This window comes from Sus scrofa, chromosome X (genome assembly GCF_000003025.6).
Source record: "Sus scrofa isolate TJ Tabasco breed Duroc chromosome X, Sscrofa11.1, whole genome shotgun sequence".
Taxonomy (NCBI): domain Eukaryota; kingdom Metazoa; phylum Chordata; class Mammalia; order Artiodactyla; family Suidae; genus Sus; species Sus scrofa.
In genome coordinates, this window is record NC_010461.5 from 97,526,847 (window position 1) to 97,548,031 (window position 21,185).

The following is a 21,185-nucleotide window of genomic DNA, read 5'->3' on the forward strand; positions in this document are numbered from 1 at the left end:
CCTCCATAACTTCCTTGATTCTTAGACTCATTCCTGACTCTGTCACAATAGTAACATAGAATATGTTTATTCTGGCTTCTGTGCCAAAAGGCTGGCCCTACTTACCTCTCTAGCTGAATGACCTTGGGTAGGTCCCTTCCCCTTTCTTGACTTTTTACTCCCAGCTCTGAAGTGAGGGAGGGCAGTGAAGAGGTCTCTAAATTCCCTTCTTCCTCTTGCATTCTGAGGCCATAAAACAGCAATCTGTTCCCTAGTGGGCTGACGTGTCTTATTCTCTCCAGACCGCAAAGGTGGCCCCTTTCCCCCATTCAAAGACATCCTGAATGCTAGAGGGACAAAGGCCAGTTAGCGCTTCCTGATGATCCAGCTCCTGGCTCTGGGCCACCATGACTCAGGGCTACAGCAGAGCTCTGAGCAAGCTCATGAGCAAGCTGTATGTCCCCCATTCACCTTCTGGAAAGTATTCTCTCCGAGCTGGGCAGAAGATAGCAATCGACAGTGATAACAGCATCTTCCACATGAGAAGACACTGATGCCACAGAGTGATTCATAAGGGCTCAGTGACACAGAAAGCTGAACTCTTAGTTTTCATTTCCTGTCTTATTAGGACGCTTACCATGCTGCTTTGGTGGCAGCAGCAGCAAGAGAAAAAAACTCCCATCCAGTTTGATCCAGTGAATGCTGCAGTCCCAGCAGTCCCATTAAGAACGTTCTAAGCCCCCAGAGGAGGTTTCTTAGAAACCACCATACGTAGTAACATCAGCTTACACATCTTTGTTAGTGTTCCTGGGAAATACAGTTCCGGACATGTCAGTCTAATATTCAGAACTGATCATAGCAGGGAGGACATGCGATGGGCTGCAGCACGGGATAAAAAAAGACTCCAAATGAAGCTAGAGGCACAGAGAAGCAAAGAGGCAGTGAGGGTTAGAGGAGAACCACACGACCGATGTGAAGGCACATAATCCCGTGTGTGGGTGGTTTGACCAGAATGTCGTTCTCTGGAGTCTTAAAGCAAACCTTCTGAAGGTTGTGGGCAGAAGGCTCAGTTGGGGCTTAGAGGAAATAAACCACCAATGTCTACACTGTGTGCCTGGGACACTGCTGACAAACAGAAGTTTGGTGCAAGATTTCCGTGGGGTGGAAAGATTCTTTGTTAGAGAAAACCTGGGCTGGAATGCATTTCTCTGTGGCTGGGTTTTCCAATTGGAATATTTGCCAAGTGGGATGGTTGTGTTTTGGGGCTGTGAATCCCAGGCTTTGGTTTTAGGGGAGAAGCCAGCTTCGGCCCCATATTGTCACCTGCTTGTGTGGGCTCTGTTGCCTTCAGGCAGAAACAGGAAAATGAAGGGAAGTAAGAGACACACAGAGCCTAAGGGGCCATGGGAACCGAAGACCCACGTGTTCTATGCATCAGACCAAATCTAAGAGGTAGAAGAGGCTGAGAAGTCCTTCAGTGTCCATGGGGGATTGGTTCGTTCCAGGAGGCCCCATGAATACCAAAATCGCTTCTATAAAATGCCCTGGTGCGTTGAATACCATCAGCCCTCTGCAGCCATAGGTTTCACATCTGCAGATTCAACCAACCAATTTTGATCCATGGTTGGTTGAATCCATGAGTGTAGAGGGCTGACTGCAGTAGATAGTTCAGCTCCTAAGATCACACTGGCTAGAAGGTAGGGTGTATTTGCCAGGACATCGATTTGTTTGCTTTAACAACTACCAAAAACAACCACGGCGTAAACAAGCTAAAGAGCATCAGTCCTGGAGATGGGGGGCGGGGCTAAAGCAGCCCTGTTCCACGAGATCATTTGTCAGGAGAGACCCAGGCTCCTTCCTGACAAAAGCTCTCCCATCCTTTGAGTGTTGCCCTCGTCCTCCTGACCGAAGAAGGCTGATGACCGCTGTGTCCACGTGCCAGCTGGGGGAAAGGGCGAGGAAGAGGAAGGCCAGGGCACACGCCCCTTTCCCAGAGCGTGGCCCCGAAGTTACACAGGTCACTTGTCCGTACATCTCATTAGCCAGGACCGTGTCTCATGGCCTCGCCTAGCTGCATGGGAGGCTGAGGAATGGGTGGCTGCAGGCCCAGCGAAGACAAAGGGAAATCGACGTGGGGGTTCATTAGCAGGCTCTGCCACACACCCAAGCAATCCCCCCTCAACACCCCGGGAGGTTTCCCTTGCGGCTTTGGACGCCTGCCGACTGGTGTGACGTGTGCGGGAGGAGGACGAACCCGCTGCGTTTCTCTGTTGCAGATCAACCCGAATGGGCCCGCCTGGTGCTGGTGGACGTTAGCAGTTCTTCCCCTGGAAAGCCGAGCTCAGCTCCCGTTCCTAGCCATGAGGTCCCTGAAGGATAGACTCAACGGTATCCGGCGAGTCCTGGCCTTTATATCCCGAAACCAAAACTAGTGAGTGAATTGCTGAAAAGGAGCTCCCACGCTCCCCCGCCACCCTGGGGGAGTCGTCTTGTAAATATATCTAATTGCAATAACATCTTAGAAGGAAGTATCAAACAGAGGCGTGGTCCTGCCCTTAAGCGCAGGCGGAAATTAAGTAGAAAGATGGAAAGAGTGAGACCTGTTTGAAACTTTCTTTCTTAAGATGCAACTCAACATGCTGCACAACTCCATGCACAGCAGAGGTTGTTTAAGAGCCCAGAAGAAAAAAAAATTTTTTTGATTTTTGACATAAAATTTTCTCAAAGTTTAAAGTGGTTTTGCTTTAATTTTTCTGTCTTTCATAGATGAATGACTGTGTGGTTGAAATGTGACACCAAGTTACTAATCGTGTTGCTGCATTATTTCACTGACTTGAGGTCTCATTCCAAATGGTTCCAATTTTATATAGCATTGTGTAAGATAATGTTCGTACTTCTTTCTGGTTTAATAATTTATTTTTTTTTTGCACTACTGTATCCTTTTTTTCCCTACATGTATGTTTGTAACTATTTAAGTGTGCAGTACTGAAAAGTCAGTCCCTCTATTTATTGCCATGGTTTCTTGTGTACCAAGGGGGAAGTAACAATATTAGAAATGTGTCCTTTTGCTTTCACGGTTTTTGCTGCATTTGATCCCAGTTCTTGAACCTTTCTTGCATCCATCCCGTTGGATGCTTAAAGGAAGTTCAGAACCGTGCTTGGATCATCTGTCTCTGCAGATTCGATTTTGTTTTCGTTTTGAATCCAACAATATAAAATACTGAAGGGATTTGGCATAGGCTATGGAATAAGCCAGGGTAAAGTAATCCATTTTCTATGTGTTATACAGAGCCAGGACGAAGGAATTATTTTTCTGGCATCAAGAGATGAATTAGAGGAGTGTCTTTTCTTGCAGTCTCTTCTAGGCATTTATTTCAGCAATCAGATTGTATCTTAATTTCTCCCCAATGCAGTTAGGAATGGGGTTTTTAGGGGGGATACTACTTAAGCCTTCAGAGATAATGGTTTTTAGTCTGGCACATCACAGCCCTGCCCTGTGAGCCTCCGTACCCGTACCTCTTCCTGGTGTCCTGAGGATCAGGACCCGGCTAGCACCTGTGGAAACACTTGATGAAGACTGTTTATTATTAAAAGTGTAAAGAAGCCAGGGGAAAAAAAGGTAGAACCCTGAAAAAAAAAACCCTCAAATTACCTTTTTGGGTTTTACATCCTTTTAAAGGAAGTGGACCATTAATTCATGATTTATTTTAGCTAAATGCTGTCTTTCCTCCTAGTTGCGATGGGCCAAGGATTTCAGTACAGGGGAAGAATAGCGGTAATAAAGAGGTAGGAGTGAGGGCTTGTTTGGCTTGCTCAGTGCCAGGTTGATTTCTTTAGTGCCAGGACAACCCGAAAAATACCCTGAGTACAGGAGTGTTACAATGACAGAGTGAAAAGACAGGAAAGAAGTTAATCGTGTTGTTCCTACCCTCCCGCAAATGATCCTCCCCACTCCCCCCACCCCCATGCGATTCTGGACGCTGCAGTGTGTGACTCACTCGCAGCCCATCCACTCTGTTCCAGCGAGAGGTTAATGCCTCAAGTAATCACTCTGACTTCTTCCATCACCACCTGTGGCTAGACACAGATGAGAGAGAACGAGATGATGCAGGCAACACACAAAGAAAGAGACTCACGTAAGCAGAAGCCAAATAACCTTTTCCTGCACTTCCTTAATGAGCACTGTGTTGTGCCAGAACATTGTGTTACCAGGCTTGATGTCTGGAGCCCAGCTGGGCTGGTAAAGAATGGAAGCATAAAAAGTCAAAAAAAAGAAAAAAGAAAAAAGAATGGAAACAGAGGTTACTGCCCAAGCAAACGCTACAAGGCTCAGGGAAGAGGAAATGAAAGGCTCCTCCTGCCACCTGGTGCCCTACCATGTGGTCCTAGGACAGTTGTCTCCTATTATCTAGTGTAACTGCGACAAAGAAAAGGGTCATAGGTGTCCCCGATGGCTACGTGTGTTCCCTGTTGTGATTTCCCTTTTTTTGAGCCTCAGTTTCTCATCTAGCAAATGGAGGTGACAAATACTGCATATAGGGTTGTCAGACCATCCAATGATGCAGTGTATATGGATCACTGAACATTGTGCCGAACACTTGGGAGCTATTCAACAAGCGATAGGTTTGATTAGATTATTCATAGTTATAGAAGATTGTCAGGGGGCTACATTTGCGTAAAACCCTGCCTTTTCACACAATACCCATTTCCAACTCCTGTAACACTTGGTTAGAGGAATCCGCAACTCTGATTCTTGGACCATAGCGTGATGATTTACATGTAAATCCTTTGGAGCGGGGGATCCCATCTGTTTGGGAAAAGCAAAAGCCTGACAAGCAAATGAGGATCAGAGATAAGGGAGAATTCTGTGCGAGCCAATTTTTCCTCTTTCAAGAGGGCTAAAAAGTAGTGTTGTTGGGGGGTCTGGAATTTCTGATATAATAAAAGGCTTAAGTTCTCGTTCCATTAGAATAACCAACTCATCACTCCCTGCTCTGCAACAGGTGCAGAATTCCTCATCATAAGACTAACTCATGTTAACGAGTGCGGGCCTAACTCCAGCACGTGTAGATCTTGGCTGGGCAAAATTGCACTTTCCTCTCAGTCGCTTCAATACCTGTTTGGGTCGTTTTACAGCAAGCTTCCGCTCTATGAGTCGGGGGAGGCAAGGTGCAAGGCTCATCCTTGGCTTGCTTTGGTATGTACTGAATGGAGTAATCAATTGGACATGACCATTTCACCACTTGTAAACTGATTTTGCTGCAAAGCTTGGGGATGGAGAGTACACAGAGAAACAGCATAAAGTTAAATCTAGGCCAGAAGAACAAGACTTCCCCCTTGGTAGTTAGTGCCATTTATTCAGCTAGTTTTCCTGTCTATTGTGACTGACCTAGTCTTTTCATAGTAGGTTATTTTCTGTGTGTGTGTGTGTGTGTGCGTGTGTGCGTGCGTATGTGTATATAGATGTATATAGGTGTGTATATATATGTGTGTGTGTATATGTACATGTGTATATATATATTAGGTACCAAGCAGACGTTATGCCTTTCTGCTTTGTACTGTACTACTGCTGCTAGCTAATAACCAGCAAAATGTAGAAAAAGAAAAATGATAAAACTAATTTTCTGTAGACAACTTGGAGAAAAGAGTGCTCGCCCCTTACATGGGGGGCAGAGAACTGACTATGTCAACAATTTGCCTTTTCTGAAGGCCGACTGCTTCTAGCCCCATGCTGCGGCAGCGTGCTGGGGCTAGTCAAGTCGCTGCGCATGCAGCGCTTCCAGTCCTGCCTGGGGAGCCGGACTGGGCTCAGATAGTCCCCTGTGATGGGCTGGTGGAGCAGTGGAGCTCTGAGGCTGGTTCACAGCACCTGGAAGTCTCTCACTGTCAAAAAATCGCATACCGTTGATGGACTGGAACCCGTTGGGGACTGTGTTTCCCCTCACCAACTCCATCCCCGAGATGGGAGTTTTATTCAGGAACTCATTCCTTGAGTTCCCAACCTGTTGACTTTGCATCCATTTCTGTTTCCAAGGCAAAATCATAGCAGAGATGTATAATCAAGATGCAAATAGGAGGAAGCCCAAATAAGGGAAAAGGACAGATTTTTAGCCCGTTCTTGGGCTTGAGGAATAAGGTTTTGATTTGCTCAAAGACATTTCTGAGAAGCAGCCAGCTGCATGGGCTGCAATTTGTGGCCTTTCCTGAGTGCAGAGAAAATGAAAGAAAAGGAACCAAGTAAAATGTATGCATTTGGTTCCTCTTAGCAAGACAGCGCCCACTGTTTGACTGTTGAATAATCTGGATCATGCACATCCAGAGGTGAGATGAAAACATTGTCCCTTACAAATGGGCATTTTCAAATGGGTTTAAGTTCACTTTGAGAAAGAAGTGCCTGTAATCTGTGTTCCTAGTGTTGTTTTAAAGCTTTTGCTTCCTGACTCTTAGCCATTTAAAACTTTGTCGCAGCAAATGTGATGAACAGAAGTTTACAAAGCAACACTGTAGCTTATGCACCATTTTAAGAAGTTGCTTGACCTTGATCTATCATCAAAGCAACAAGAATAAACAACAACAAAATTCAAAGAGAGCAAATACATCCACGTGGCATTATAGGCTTACCTTAGCTAAACCAGTTCCATCATTTTATGCAGTTCTCAATAATGCCAGGATTAAAATATCAAGCAAGCCATTTACACAGTGGCAATTGTGTCTTTGTGTTTGTAATGCCAGTTGTTGGTTAAGCAGCCATTTCACTCTTGCACTGTAATGAGCTGAAAGGGGAATTAAGATAACGCTTTTTGTTTTTCCTCCCATATTGCTATTCAACTACCTCTCTATGCTTGATGTCTCTTTAGGGTCTTCTTTCCTCTAAATCTGTCCAAAAGAAGTTTCAGCTCACCTGCGTTGTAATAACAATGTGATATAGAGAGTTTCTGTGAAAGCTTGTTGATCATTTAAAAAATGTTTCCTATTGTCTCACTTTGTATCTAACGTAACTCTACCTGTATTTTGGGGCAAAAATTGCCCAAATAACTTCTGTATCATTTTGTTGGAAGCTATTGAATAGAAGGGAAAGTGATCGGAACGTCTATTTTGATCTTGTTCTTCTTGGTTGTAATACATTTGACCAGAAGATCTTTCAAGGAAGTAGACCTGCACTCAGAAAGCAAGCTCTTATGTATGGGACAGTGAGGCAGGTGTGAATTGATTAAATTCATTGTTTAAAAATGCACTGGAAAAGCTTGTTATTACTAATTGTGTTGAAGCTTTTGACTAATAATCTGCCCCTACTTTATCTGTCAATCCATTCATATTTGGCGTTTCCTTCAAGCAGAGCTCGCATGATAAAATGTTCATGAAAGCAAATTACACGTTTTATTTTTTTATTTTTATTTTTTGGGGGGTGCACATGCAACATATGGAGGTTCCCAGGCTAGGGGTCCAATTGGAGCTACAGCTGCCGGCCTACACCACAGCCACAACAATGCCAGATCCTTAACCCACTGAGGGAGGCCAGGGATCGAACCCACATCCTCATGGTTCCTAGTCAGATTTGTTTCCGCTGTGCCACGACGAGAACGCCAGAATTGCATGTTTTAAATTCAATTAAACTGTCTCTCAACGATAGGCTACAGCTAAGGCTCACAGCCTAAACCCTTGGACAGAAAAATTGATAAAACTAACTGGGACAATGAGCGGAGTTGACCAAGCTGACTCCAGGTTTTATCTCATGCTATGGGTGACTTTACACAGGTTCTACTTCACCCCTGAAGAAAAAAAAAAAGACCTAGGGATAGAACCATTTTTTTTTTTTTTGTTTTTTTGCCATTTCTTGGCCCGCTCCTGCAGCATATGGAGGTTCCCAGGCTAGGGGTCTAACTGGAGCCATAGCCACCGGCCTACGCCAGAGCCACAGCAACGTGAGATCTGAGCCGCATCTGCAATCTACACCACAGCTCAAGGCAACACCAGATCCTTAACCCACTGAGCAAGGCCAGGGATGGAACCCGCAACCTCATGGTTCCTAGTCAGATTCGTTAACCACTGCACCATGACAGGAACTCCATGGGGGGGGGGGGGTAGAACAATTTTTAAAAATGGAATGATGGAAAACTCTAACTGGGGCTAACCTCATTCTTTGTAACAGGCTTTTCTGGGTAATTGAGAAAAATCACAACTCCTGCCCAACCAGGCCCCAGAGGGAGTGTTTGGCTCTGCTGGACTTTGCCCTTCAGTGCCTTGCCTGCTGATCTCTGGTTCTCATGAGCTAGAGCACATGCCGGCCAAAGGCACAGTCCTCCCTCCAAGGCAGTGCTTCTGCCCAGAATGCCGGCTTGATTGTCTCTGGAGAAGTGGTTTGGATCATCTAAAAAGAAGATCTTGTTTGAGCAAAGCCGAAGCCAACATATTTTGCTTCTTCTCCTCTGGGATCCACCCTTTAAATTCTCCGGGGCCCCAGATGCCTCCCTAGAAGGAATTCCCAGCCTCAAAATAAGAAAGGAACAAGAGAACAGACACCCTGGACCCACAGGCCCCTAGATGTTTAAACTTCCCCTTCATCTTTTAGGTTCGATGATTTCTTCACTTCCAGGAAGGACTGAGGTGGGTGGACAGGGGCTGGTAGCAGTACCCTTCATATTGGCTTCTTCCAGGTAACTCGGAAACTGCCCAGCCAGGCTTGTCCATGGTCAGCCCAATGCAGAAGCACGGCCTGGTCAAGGCAGAAAAGTGCAGGCCCCAAGGAGCCCTGCTTCTAGATCTCAGAGCCCACTTCTCCCACCCCTTCCAGTTTTCTGTTACTGATTTCCCCGTTTCAACCCATCCTCCTGTTGACTCACCACCCATGTAATAGACATAACTGTCACCCGTGTAGGGACAGTAAGTCCGTTTATACACGTATATTAGCCAATGTCATTGTTGCATTAAAAAGCCCTGAAAAGCCCTTTCCTCTGTGTAATGAAATTGCTCCCTCTAGCCTTCCCACAGAACACCGCCTACCTCCCAGCAAGTCAATATCCATTTCTGGAAACCACAAGGGCAACGAAATCAAGTCCTGAAATTGCTTACTTAAGCTAAGTCCAGTTGTGGTATAAAAACCTTACTTCCCTTGGATTTCATTTTATTTTTTATTTTATTTTTGTCTTTTTAGGGCCGCATCCATGGCATATGGAGGTGCCCAGGCTAGGGTCTAATTGGAGCTGTAGCTGCTGGCCTACACCACAGCCACACCAGATCCTTAACCTATTGAGTGAGGCCAGGGATCGAACCCACATCCTCATGGATGCTAGTCAGATTCATTTTCACTGAGCCACGATGGGAACTCCTGGCCTTATTTTATTATTTTATTGTTTTGGCCGTACCTTTGGCATGGGAAGTTCTTGGATTTTAGAGGTGCATTATGGGAATATTCAACACACTTACAGGGACAGGAGGGATCCCTACCCCCTGGGCTCATCAGGATGCCCATCGCCATGCCCAGCATGCAGCTGCATTCTCCAGACCACGTGCTCCTCTTCCAAGCCCCAGTGAGCATAAAAAGCCCTCCTAAGCGAACCAGGACTGGGCGTTGGAGGAGTGTGAAGTTCACAAGTGGAAGAAGCCCTTTGGTCTCGGCAGCCTACAGGCATGCATGCCACCTGGAGGGAGGGAGAGAAGGCTGTGGGAATGGTTAATCATGAGTGGCTTCCATTTCACCTTCGGGGCAGAACTTCATGTATCCTCTTCTCACGGTGATGGGATGTGATCCTCCATCCACTGGGGATGCTATTTCTGCCCAAACCGGGACTGCAGTCATGTCTTCAGAAATACGAGCCATGTTCATGTACCTTTAGGCATTCAAAGGCCCAGCTAACATGCACTGAGTGTTCGCTGTGTGCCAGGCCCTTTTCTACATATTTAAAAAAAGTTTTATTGAAGTATAGTTAACTTACAAGGCTGTGATGAGTTTTACTATACAACAAAGAGACCCAGTCATACGCTTTTTTTTTTTTTTTAACATTTAGCTTCTCATTAGATCCTCACTAGAATCTATGAAGTAGAGCTCTAGTCCCGTGCTATCGGGGGGGGGGGGGGGCAAACTGCAGCTCAGGGCTGCACTCTGATTCCAGAGTCACATGGCGCCACAGACCCCAGAGAAGAGCTCAGCTGGTGGGTACCCGGGGGGGAACCTGGTGTTAGGACGTCAGGCTGGTAGCTGCCATCAGCCGCGGTGCAGGACGTGTACCACCCTAGAAGTTAGGGCTCCTCTCCCAGGGAACTGGTGGCGATAACTGTTAGCAGCACAGCACTGGCTCTGGCGCTTTTTCCTTTCTGCAGCTCTGAGCTTACCCACATGGCAATAGCTGTTTTCGGGAAAAAGCAATCCCCAAAACAATTCATGTGCACATGCAAAGGGCCAGGAGTCCAGATTTCTGATGCAGCCTCTCAGATGATTTCTTCGTGCTTTAACAGAGGTCTTTCGGGGAGGCCATGAAGGTGTGATTGACAGACCTTTTCGGACCAGACTTTTCAGCGGCTGTTGAAATGGACGTGAGAGACAACAGTCCCCTCTATGCTTTCGTTTAAGGTCATCCCTCCACACTCACCTCCTTCAAACCACAAGCCTGAAGCTCTTCCCTCGGAGTAGGATTTCAGGGGAATTAAGCAGTTGACTCCTCATCCATCACTCCACGAAGGTCATGACAAAATGGATGGACAGGTCCTCAGCCCAGGAGCTCCCAGCTAGAGAGGTTCACTGTTCCCAGCACTGCACAGGGGTAAATGATAATGATAATGGCAGTAGCGGGTAGTGTATAATGAGAGCTTACTGTGTACCAGGCCGAGCTCTTTAATACTCACATCAGTCCTACAAGGAAAATACCATTACCACCCGCCTTTTATAGAAGAGGAAACTGAGGCTCAGAGAGGTTAAGGAGTTGGTTCAAAGGCACAGAGCAGTTGTGTAGTGAAGGGAAATTGAAATCCAGGCAGACTGCTTCCAGAGCATTCTTTTTTCACCATAGCAGGGAGCTTTCTTCCAGCAAAGCTGCCCTCATAGTGCTTCCCCTGGCTTGGCCCCGACTCACTCCCTCTTCTCTGTGACCAGCCTTTCTCTTTTCCTGTCCATTGTGGGCTGGCCCACCAAGGGGCTTAGATGTACGGCTGAACTTGACCGTTACATGAGAAAATTGTAAGAACTGAGAAAGTCCCAGACCACCTCCGTTTTAGATTCCTTCCAGTATATTAAAACAAAAATATAAGGAAATGCCAAAAATAAGGTTACAAAATTTGTGGTGATACAGTCATACATTTGAAACAGAACAGTTTTGGAGTTCTCTGGTGGCTCAGTGGGTTAAGGATCCAGGGGTGTCACTGCTGTGACTCAGTGTCACTGTTGTGGTGCAAGTTTAATGCTCCGGGTGTTGCCCCCCGCCCCATAGAGCATTTTAATGCAATGTGATTTTGCTACTCGCAAGGTTAGTGGGGGATTGTTCAATGAGAATAGAGTTTGTTTTGCAAGATGAAAAAGCTCTAAAGATCTGTTGCCCAACAAAATGAATATAGCAAACACAACTGAACTTTACATTTAAAGTTGATTAAGATGGTACATTTTAAGTTATGTGCTTATTGCAATTTAAAAGATCTTATAGCAAGTACATGGAAAAAAAAACAAATAAGGACGTGCCAAAGATAAGGTTACAAAATTTGTGGTAACACATTCACACATTTAATTTCAGAGCAGTTTAATATAGTGTGATTTTACTACTCACAAGATAAATCCAGAATTTATATAAACATTGACTCGTATTGCACTACTATATGTCATGTGTTCTGAAAATGGGACACAGGCTTTAAGTTGTGTGATGAATGTTGGCTTTGTCCAGACCTATCAGTGAAACACTGTGAATGTATGAAAAATAGCCTTGTTGTGAGATAACCTCAAACACTGAGGTCGGTGGTGAATGGAAGGCCTTGACTACAAATGGCTTTTCTAGCTGCCCGGTCCACATTTTGCCTTGACCTGACTTCAGGCAGCAAGGGGTCTCTCAGAAGTGCCATCAACTTCACACTCAGTTTCCCAGCTCTGACCCACGCTCTAGTGTCCAGAGGGACTGCACAAGCTTGAAAGTCCTTCCGGCCCAAGACAACTTTGTCATGACTTTTTGGTCATCCGAGCACATAGTTTTTTTTTTTTTTTTTTTTTTTTTTTTTTGTCTTTTTGCTATTTCTTGGGCCGCTCCCGCGGCATATGGAGGTTCCCAGGCTAGGGGTCCAATTGGAGCTGTAGCCACCGGCCTACGCCAGAGCCACAGCAACACAGGATCCGAGCCGCGTCTGCAACCTACACCACAGCTCATGGCAACGCCGGATCGTTAACCCACTGAGCAAGGGCAGGGACCGAACCAGCAACCTCATGGTTCCTAGTCGGATTCGTTAACCACTGCGACACGACGGGAACTCCCAAGCACATAGTTTAAGCTTATTTCATCGTTCTTCATATTCCTATATCTCACCAGATATCACCATTATTGCATCACACGCAAACTCAGAACATTATGTACCTGCTCCCTAGAAAAAGGCACACACACTATTTTGAATACGCTTTGCATCTATACAGTCAACAGACCTCCTCAGAATCAATGAACCCCATTCATGTGGTCCCTCTGTAAGAACTTTTTCCACACGAAAAACCACACTTTCTAATAGGAAGTCCTAATCCATAATTATTTGAGGTCACCAAGATTAACATGAGAGCCCCATCATAGTTCAGTCTTTGGTGGTGGCTCAGCATATCAGGACAACATGCTAGTCTTGAACTTGACCCAAACTCCCAACTTTCCCAGTCTAATGAATTTGAGGACTGCCACTCCCCCACCCCCATCTCCCTCTGACTTGGTCTCCCTGGCATGCTGAATACTTGGCTACAGCCTGGAAATGACCCGGCAAACAAGCAAATGTAAATGCTCATATAATTAGTTCTGCCTTTGAGAATCCGCTAAAAGCCATATACATAGGCACATGTATTTGGGTCTCCTGTGTTATAGCTGGAGCTCAGATTCAATCCCTGGCCCAGGAACTTCCATACAGTTAAAAAAAAAAGTCTTGTTCTGACTCCTTCTATCCGCCACTGGCTTCCACCATTCAAAATCCCTCCTTTGCCAAGAGTAGCCTCACACCTCTCCCCACCTCTTCCATCCCTTAGCTGTGGGGCAAAAGACTAGAACATCGTGTCTATTCCGCTAAAGAAAAGAGGTCATCGGATTGAGCCCAGAGATGTATGTGTGAGGGCTCATAAATAAAACAACGTCTTTTTACTCTTTTCAAGCAGAATTTTAGCTAGGTCACGTCTACTAATAGCCATCCATTGGGGAAAATTAATGACTATCAATTTACAAAACAGGATTATGGAAATTTGCAAAACGAGCCCTAGATACACACACTCTTGGGCTAACACTCCTCATTGACCTAAAAGTACATTGCAAAAAGAAAAGAGTGCATTTCTGATCATGAAAACACAGCATCTGTGCCGAGCCTTTTTAGGGTAACAGGGGTGCCTGTATCCCACGATCTCTTCAAGGGCAGCAGGGCCACCTTCTAAATCGTTTTCTTCAGAGCTTATCTTGAGGAACATGATAGTCACATCTCCCTAGATATCTCCACGCATCTGGTCCTTGGATCCTGAGTTGATACTTGTATAGGTACCAGCTGCCATTAGATGAGCGAATTTGAAGTTCGGTAGCTCATCGAGAAGAATATCAGATCAGGAGCGTTAAGAACTCCAGATGTTGTCATTTGGGTAAGCGTAGCCACAAAGCTGGCTGGGACCTCGAGAGAGGACTCTGGTAGAGAAGGAACAGGATGTGGTGTTGGATAAGATTGGGGGAGGGGAAGACAACCTGGTTTGCCCTTAGACGGGCCAAGGGAATGGAGCAGCGAGACCACCAAGTGCCCAAGGCAGGGTGGCAAACTTGGGGAAATAAACTTCTGTCCCCGTTGTGGGCTCAACTGTGTCCCCAGCAAAATTCATATGCTGAAGCCCTAAATCCCCCACCCCACCCCGTTCCTTCAGAATGTGACTGTGTTTGGCGACATTGTTTTGAATGAGGTAATTATATTAAAATGAAACCATTAGGGCCCCAATCCCATCTGGTTGGGGTCCTTGCAAGAAAAGGAAAGGGGACATGAGCAGTCAATGAGAAGGTGACCACCTGCAAGCCAAGGAGAGAAGCCCCAGGAGATCCAGACCGGCTCACACCTTGATCTTGAACTTTTAGCCTCCAGAACTGTGAGAGAATAAAGTTCTGCTGTTGAAGCCACCAATCTGTGTTGTCGTTATGGCAGCCCTAGCGAATGAATACTGGCCCTCTTTTTTTACTTCTGAGACTCTACCCCCCCCTTTCAGGATTTGGGCAAGTCCCCATTGATGAGTACTGTGGGGGGGCAAAGCCTCTCTAGCAGCAGCAATGGTTCTATCAAGCTGGAGTTCAACGTTGAGAGTATTAAGGGGGCAGGCTGCCATGTCTAGTGCCCGTTGATGGCAACTGCGGTAATATCCTGTGTGGGCCAGCCCTACAGCCAGCTTGGCTCCCTAGCTCTCCCAGGGACTTTGGGAGCTACCAAGACTTTTAAATAAATACATTTTCTGCCTAAATCAGTTAGAGATGGTTTCTGTGGCTTATAATTAAGACCACTGGCTGCTATGATTCAGGTCCCACCTCTGTATCCTGAGAATAACTCAGCTGCAAGGATGGGTTCCTAGTGTCAGAAACATTCAAGGTTGGATGGAGGGTGATGGCCTCAGGGTTCTCAGAACCAAGGCAATTTGGAGCAGGGCTCCAGCCATCAGAGAGGCTGGCAAGAAGAACACCTGCCTTGAAGCATTTTTTCTTTTCTTTTCCTGGCTTCCTTTGGGTCCTTCCTTTGCAGTTTGCATCTTCAGCCCATGCTTTGGCTTGGCCACTAGGCTCCACAGACATTGTTCAGGCCTAAGTAAGGCCTCTGGGAGTAAGGAAGCTGTGAGCCCTGCTCAGTCGGGGCGGTCTTGGGAATGAAAGCTGCTTAGAACGTGGTCCCCTCCACCCCATCCCAGCACTTCTTGGACTCAGCCATGAAGACTGGTAAGTAAGGAGTTCCCGTCATGGCTCAGCGGTTAGCGAACCCGACTAGCATCCATGAGGATGCAGGTTCAATCCCTGGCCTCTCTCAGTGGGTTAAGGATATGGCGTTGCCATGAGCTGTGGTATAGGTCGCAGATGTGATTCGGATCTGGCTCTGGTGTAGGCCAGTGACTACAGCTCTGATTAGACCCCTAGCCTGGGAACCTCCATATGCTGCGGATGCGGCCCTAAAAAGACTAAAAAAAAAAAAAAAAAAGACTGCTAAATAAAGATAACACAATATTCTTTCTGTGTGAATTTGATTCTTTGTTATTTGGAAACCAAGGGTCAGCCTGAGACCAAGTGCAGCTCTGGAATATCTATAAAGGAAGAATATTTATATATTTAGTAAAGGCAACAAATGGTTACCAGTGGAAGTGGGGAGATGGGCCAAGAAGGAGCAGCACTCTGTGTGGCCAGGGGGCCGCCTCAAAACTGAGTTTATATAACAAGGATACCACTTCTATTTAGGCGGTATATGGTAGAGAAGCAGAGATACCGAAAGTCTCCAAATATGGCCTTTTTAACCCTTTACCCAATATTTAAAAATAGAAGTTGCCCTTATCAAAAAGGCTTTTAATATTTTTGTATGGAGGTAACTTTGGGAGACAGATGGCTATAAGGAGGGGTCTATATAGCTCCCCAAGCTACTCATCGGTGGCCCCGCTCCTGAGCAGGAGGCATCTATGGCCTCTAGCCTTATATCACTAGGCAGTTATTCAGCCCCAAATTCAATTTTTGCTCTTAGGGATGTAAGCTGTTCCTCACCCACCTGCCTGGGGCCTGATTTCCGGTTGCCTGGTCACCTCCCTCTGCTTGTTGATCTCCCAGGCTCGGGATTCAGGACTTGGGTGGCTCATGCCTTGGGCCTTGAATTTAGTCCTTAGCCGATCATTTTTTTTTTTTTTCAGTGTGACCTCAGGCTTGCTGGACTTCAATAACCTCCAACTCGACTCTACCGCGTCTTATCAATTCCCCGATCTTTCCTCCTCCACCCCAGCCTGTGAAGACCAGACATGACAATGAAGTCAGTTCTTTGGCAAGAGCGCGCACAATCAGGGGTACGCTCCAGGTTATTTGTTCCCCTTTGGGGGAAGCTCTGTAGATTCTTGGATTGAAAACATAAAAATACAAAACAAAACCAAAAACCCCAGAGAGGAATTGAGTTTGTCTGAGGTAGAAGGCTTTTAAGCATTGGCCAGTGTCAAAGAGCATATTAGACTGAAAATAGACCCAATCCCTCATCGGAGAGTTGACTTAACTTTGTTTTTACGTTTTATTAGGGGAAAAAAAAGGTCAGTGGAGCAAAAGTTTCTATAGCAACCTGGAGGCCGCACCTCTTGTAACCTATGAAATCATTAAATTATGAGGTGCAACTAGGTCAGAGAAGGGCCTTAAGGGAATTGGCTGACCAATGGTTATATAACTGGAATAAGGGGAGTTTACAGCCCACTCATCAAGGAGACAAGTCGGGATTTACAAAGGGTTATAGGCTGCATCATAGGGTCCTATTGTGAGGAGGGCCTTTCCCTCAGGGTGGGGAGTGGGCGTTGGGAGCACGTACGTTGTGTGCTTGTGTTTGAGATGAGGTGGGGTGGTGGGGTGTGCCCTAAAGCGTGGGTGGACAAAACATGAGAACACAGAAAGCCTAAGGCCTAATTCTGAAAAGGCTGATTCTACTCAGACTAGGTAATCGCTGCTGGTCTGGTTCCCTGGCAAGCTCTCTTTGGGAGAAGAGGGGAGGCAGGGAGGGGCGGGCAGATGAGTCCAAACCGGCTGTACTTGAGCATAAAGCAACATGTGGGCAAGAAAACCCAGGAAAACCAGGATGGCATGCTGGCAGGTACCAAAACACCAAACAACAACAACCAAAACCTAGACCCGGGAACCTGAGGATTTACCAAGGTTAAAAGGGCTAAACTGCCCAGTCGGCATGTTCCCTGCTGCCCTCCTTCCTCCCCATCCTACAGCCTCTGACAACGACCGGAAATTCCCAGCTATGCTTACACATGCCAGGTAGAAAACTGATGATTAATACAGAGACGGCTGCAATTGAATAGCCACCATTAGTTTCTTTTATCTCAGCAACACCTCTGCAAACCAGATGTAAATAGATGAATCAACCCATTTTCGTGCAATGTGTGCAATTGCAGAGCATTATATAAGGCAGCTATTTCACTTTGCACCTGCGGATGAGAACGGGGCTTGACTGAGAAAAATTTGTGTTTAGTCAGGGTCCTACAATGAGGGAGAGGGAGAGAGACGGGGAGGAGGGGGGAGAGAGTCAGAGGATGAAGGGGAGAGAGAGACAGATAGAGAGAGAGACGTGCAGTCTCTTGTTGCAGCATCCCACGGGGGGAAAGCCTGTCAATTGATCAACATCAGCCCCACCAGAGGGGCCGGAGTCCCCATTCTCACCAACCACATGGATGCCGTGCCGCGAGACGGGTCTGGGAGGCTGCCCAAATCCCGGGACTTGGAAATTGCTTTTTGCCAACTTCCCTTGTGTCTCAGAGCCCACCGCTGCCCTCCCCACCCCCCAAACAGCACACTCAGGCGCCTCATTTGTGTCTTGGATCACATTTTCCCGAGAGGAAGTAGGCGTGGGAAGCAGAAGAATGTTCAGCTCCGCGGGAGTGGTGGAGAGGGGAGGTCCGTTTGGGATGATGACCAGAGCGACAGCACTGATGTCTTGGCTCTAATACAAAAGTCCAGGGTCATTTCCAACTTGCTGAGTGACCTTCAGTCTTGTATGAGTCACAGCTGAGTCATAGACAAAAGGAGAGCGATTGTTTCCTGTATTCTTCTCTCCCCATAGTCTCCCTACTTACTCGAGGAAGGGCTATGTCTTCTCTTATTGTTATGACAGGTGTCATGATAGCTTTGGAGCCCCCCAGCTCTGTCATTTACCCCTTGTAGATGACTTCCTCTGAGGCTTAATGTCCTTATCAACAAAGTGCAGAGGAGTTCCCATCATGGCTCAGTGGTGAACAAATCCGACTAGGAACCACGAGGTTGCGGGTTCGATCCCTGGCCTCGCGCAGTGGGTTAAGAATCCAGCGTTGCCATGAGCTGAGGTGTAGGTCGTAGACACGGCTCGGATCTGGCGTTGCTGTGGCTGTGGTGTGGGCTGGCAGCTGTAGCTCCAATTAGACCCCTAGCCTGGGAACTTCCACATGCCGCGGAGGTGGCCCTGGAAAAAGACAAAAAGACCAAAAAAAAAGTGTGTGGAGAAAATAGTACCTCATAGTGTCTCACAGGATTATTGTGCAGCTGAAATGAGATCAATTGTCTAAAGAAATGTCCAGCTGTCACACAGTAAGCACCGATTGAGTGTGATTCGTTAAGTCAGCCCTCCAAATTATTTGGGAAATATTTTTGGAAATTGCTCCATTGCGAGCGTGGTCCCTGAGAATCATGTCCTCAGAACCTCATCGCCTTGGAGGAAGAGGCAGTGAGCCGACCAAAAGTCTGCCTCCTAAAAGCAAAGGACCAGCCCTGAGCCGATGCGGCCACATGGAAGGGCATGTACCCCACGAAGCTGTCCCCGGTACATGGTAAAGAGTGGATTCCGCATTAACTCCCTTCCGTTAGACTTGCGCCAGCGGGATTCTCCATGTTTATGCCGATGGAATGGTTTGACCAGCCTCTCTAGGAAAATAATGCTCTTGCTCATGGTCAGCAGAACCTGTCTCTTGGCCACCTGGGTGCCCCCTCAGTTCCCTGCACACTTGACGTCCCTTTCCAATGTCCCTGGGGCACCCTGATGTCATATCCAACCAATGGAACTGACCAGCCTTCAAACGGAAGGCTATTTTGCTAGTTTCTTTCTCTGCAAAGAGCACAGTAAATGGAGCTGTTTCCTTCCAAATGTCTTTATTTAATCCCTTTATTTGCTTTTCCTCCAGAGAAAGGGAAGTCTGCAAGTGAGCGTCTATGAAATATGGCGAAGTCTTCTCTACAACAGGTGCACAGAGCCAATTTCAGGACTCGGTGTGCTTTTAATACCCACCCACCTGCTCCCAAATCAATAAGGACCAATTTCCCACATAGCCATTCAATCCTGGACTGTAGTCATGAGAAATCGATAGGCTGCCAGGCTCCGCAGACGGCTTTTTTTTCAGGAACAAATTTTCGGTAATGGTTCACACACACAAAGCCAAAGGCAAGATCAGTGCGGATGTTTTAATTGTTCCAGACAGAGTCATCAAAGAACTATTGTGTGGGCGCCGCTGAAGCACCCCCATGTGTTCCCAATGCAAAGGATAGAGGCACAGAAATGTCGATGATAAGGCGTGGGCTCCATGGCCTCGTTTGCTGTGCTCATGACGCACTCCAGGGCTGTGTCAACCTTTTCCTGACAGACGACAGCCGTGGGCACAAGTTTTCCTCTGACCACAGTTTTTTAAATCCAATCATTTACGCGTTTCAGTTTTCCTTACTGTTGGGCTAGTAGGAGGCAGGGAGAGTGGATTTTTCTGTAATAGGGGAGGTATGGAATTGTTGTACAGTGATATTTAAAATCGGGCTGGCCCGAGTCCCCATCATGGCTCAACAGAAATGAATCCGACTAACATCTATGAGGATGCAGGTTCGATCCCCGGCCTCACTCAGTGGGTTAAGGATCCGGCATTGCCGTGACCTGTGGTGCAGGTTGAAGACACAGCTTGGATCCTGCGTTGCTGTGGTTGTGGCGTAGGCCAGTGGCTGCAGCCCCGATTGGACCCCTAGCCTGGGAACCTCTGTAAGCCGTGGGTGCAGTCCTAAAAGGACACAAATAAAATAAAATAAAATAAAATAAAATAAAATAAGGCAGACCCTTAGAAACAATCTAGTCCAATGTCTTCGGGTTTTTTTACAAGTGAATAAACTAAGGTCCAGAGAGCTTTTTGTCACTTACCCAAGGCCATTATGACAGTTTAGTACAGAATCAGAACTAGAATCCAAGACTCTTACCCTTCAGTTCAGTGCGCTTTCTGGGACAGAATGTACTTTCCACTGTAGTGGCATTTGTTTTACCTTAGATTATAACAGCTAATATTTTGTGACCACTCCCTATGTGGCAGGAAGTGTGCTAAGCACTTAAGTGCATTATCCTATTTAATCCACAAAACAACAGCTAAGAGGTAGGAGACATATTATCCCTACTTTATAGACAAAGAGATGAAAGCTGAGAAGGGTGAAGTAACTGAGCCAAGGTTACACATCATACCTTACAGCCCCTATATATATATATTGCTTTTTTAAGGCTGCACCCGCAGCATATGGAAGTTCCCAGGCTAGGAGTCCAGTTGGAGCTGTAGCCGCTGGCTTAAACCACAGCTCACGGCAACGCTGGATCCTTAACTCACTGAGCAAGGCCAGGGATTGAACCCACAACCTCACAGTTGCTAGTTAGATTTGTTTCCACTGCACCACAGTGGGAACTCCGCAGCTCTTAATTTACTTACTAATCTAGTCCAAGAAGAAGAGAACTCAGACTAGCAGAGATATTTACATTGACCAGAATCTATAAGGTGCAAGGTCAGAATTTATATGTCCATTAGTTTGTTTGTATCCCGAAAAGATAATTTCCTGCATTAGCACTTACAAATCTATTTCTGGGGGGTTCTTTCTCCTTCCAAATGTCCTTATCGACATTCACCACCCTTCACCCTTGCAAATGTGCATAGGTTGGAACTAAGAGGAGGGCGGTGAAGATTGAAGAATTAAAAATGTCGATTGATTAGGTATCCTGGAACATTGGGCAAGGATACATCCATTTATTCCATTTGTCATTTCCAGTCATTCATAAATCTCCTCCCATGGAATTTTGGTAGAATAAAGCCACTTGAATAAAAGCCGCTGATGTAATGGATCTCTGCTCGGTGTTTGTTCTTGTCTGGTTTTCCCCCTACAGCATTTCTTCCTACACTCTTCCCACTCTCCTTCTCCTCTCCGATTGAGCACTAGGCGCCTCTACTTTGCCCAGACAAACTGCAAAGGAACACTTGGAAGTCACTGACTTAATCCCACATATGAGGCACAAAACGCAAGAGAGGCGTCCCAGCTATGGAGCAAGTAAAGGAG

At 46.4% G+C, this 21,185-nt stretch overlaps 1 protein-coding gene across 6 annotated transcripts in view; it reads left to right on the forward strand.

Moving 5' to 3' along the window:
• LONRF3 (LON peptidase N-terminal domain and ring finger 3) overlaps positions 1 to 20,967 on the forward strand; it is a 53,509-nt gene extending 32,542 nt beyond the window's left edge. For 2 of the 6 annotated variants that reach the window (XM_013986381.2, XM_013986385.2), the window contains 3 exons: positions 2,256 to 2,410; positions 16,028 to 16,177; positions 19,025 to 20,967. In XM_013986381.2, the coding sequence (XP_013841835.1) occupies positions 2,256 to 2,410; positions 16,028 to 16,136 (264 nt within the window). In that variant the 3' untranslated portion in view covers positions 16,137 to 16,177; positions 19,025 to 20,967. Of the gene's footprint in view, positions 1 to 2,255; positions 7,348 to 8,128; positions 8,147 to 16,027; positions 16,265 to 19,024 lie in introns of those variants that run through there. The other 4 variants (XM_013986382.2, XM_003135348.5, XM_013986386.1 and 1 more) reach the window with 3 other exon arrangements.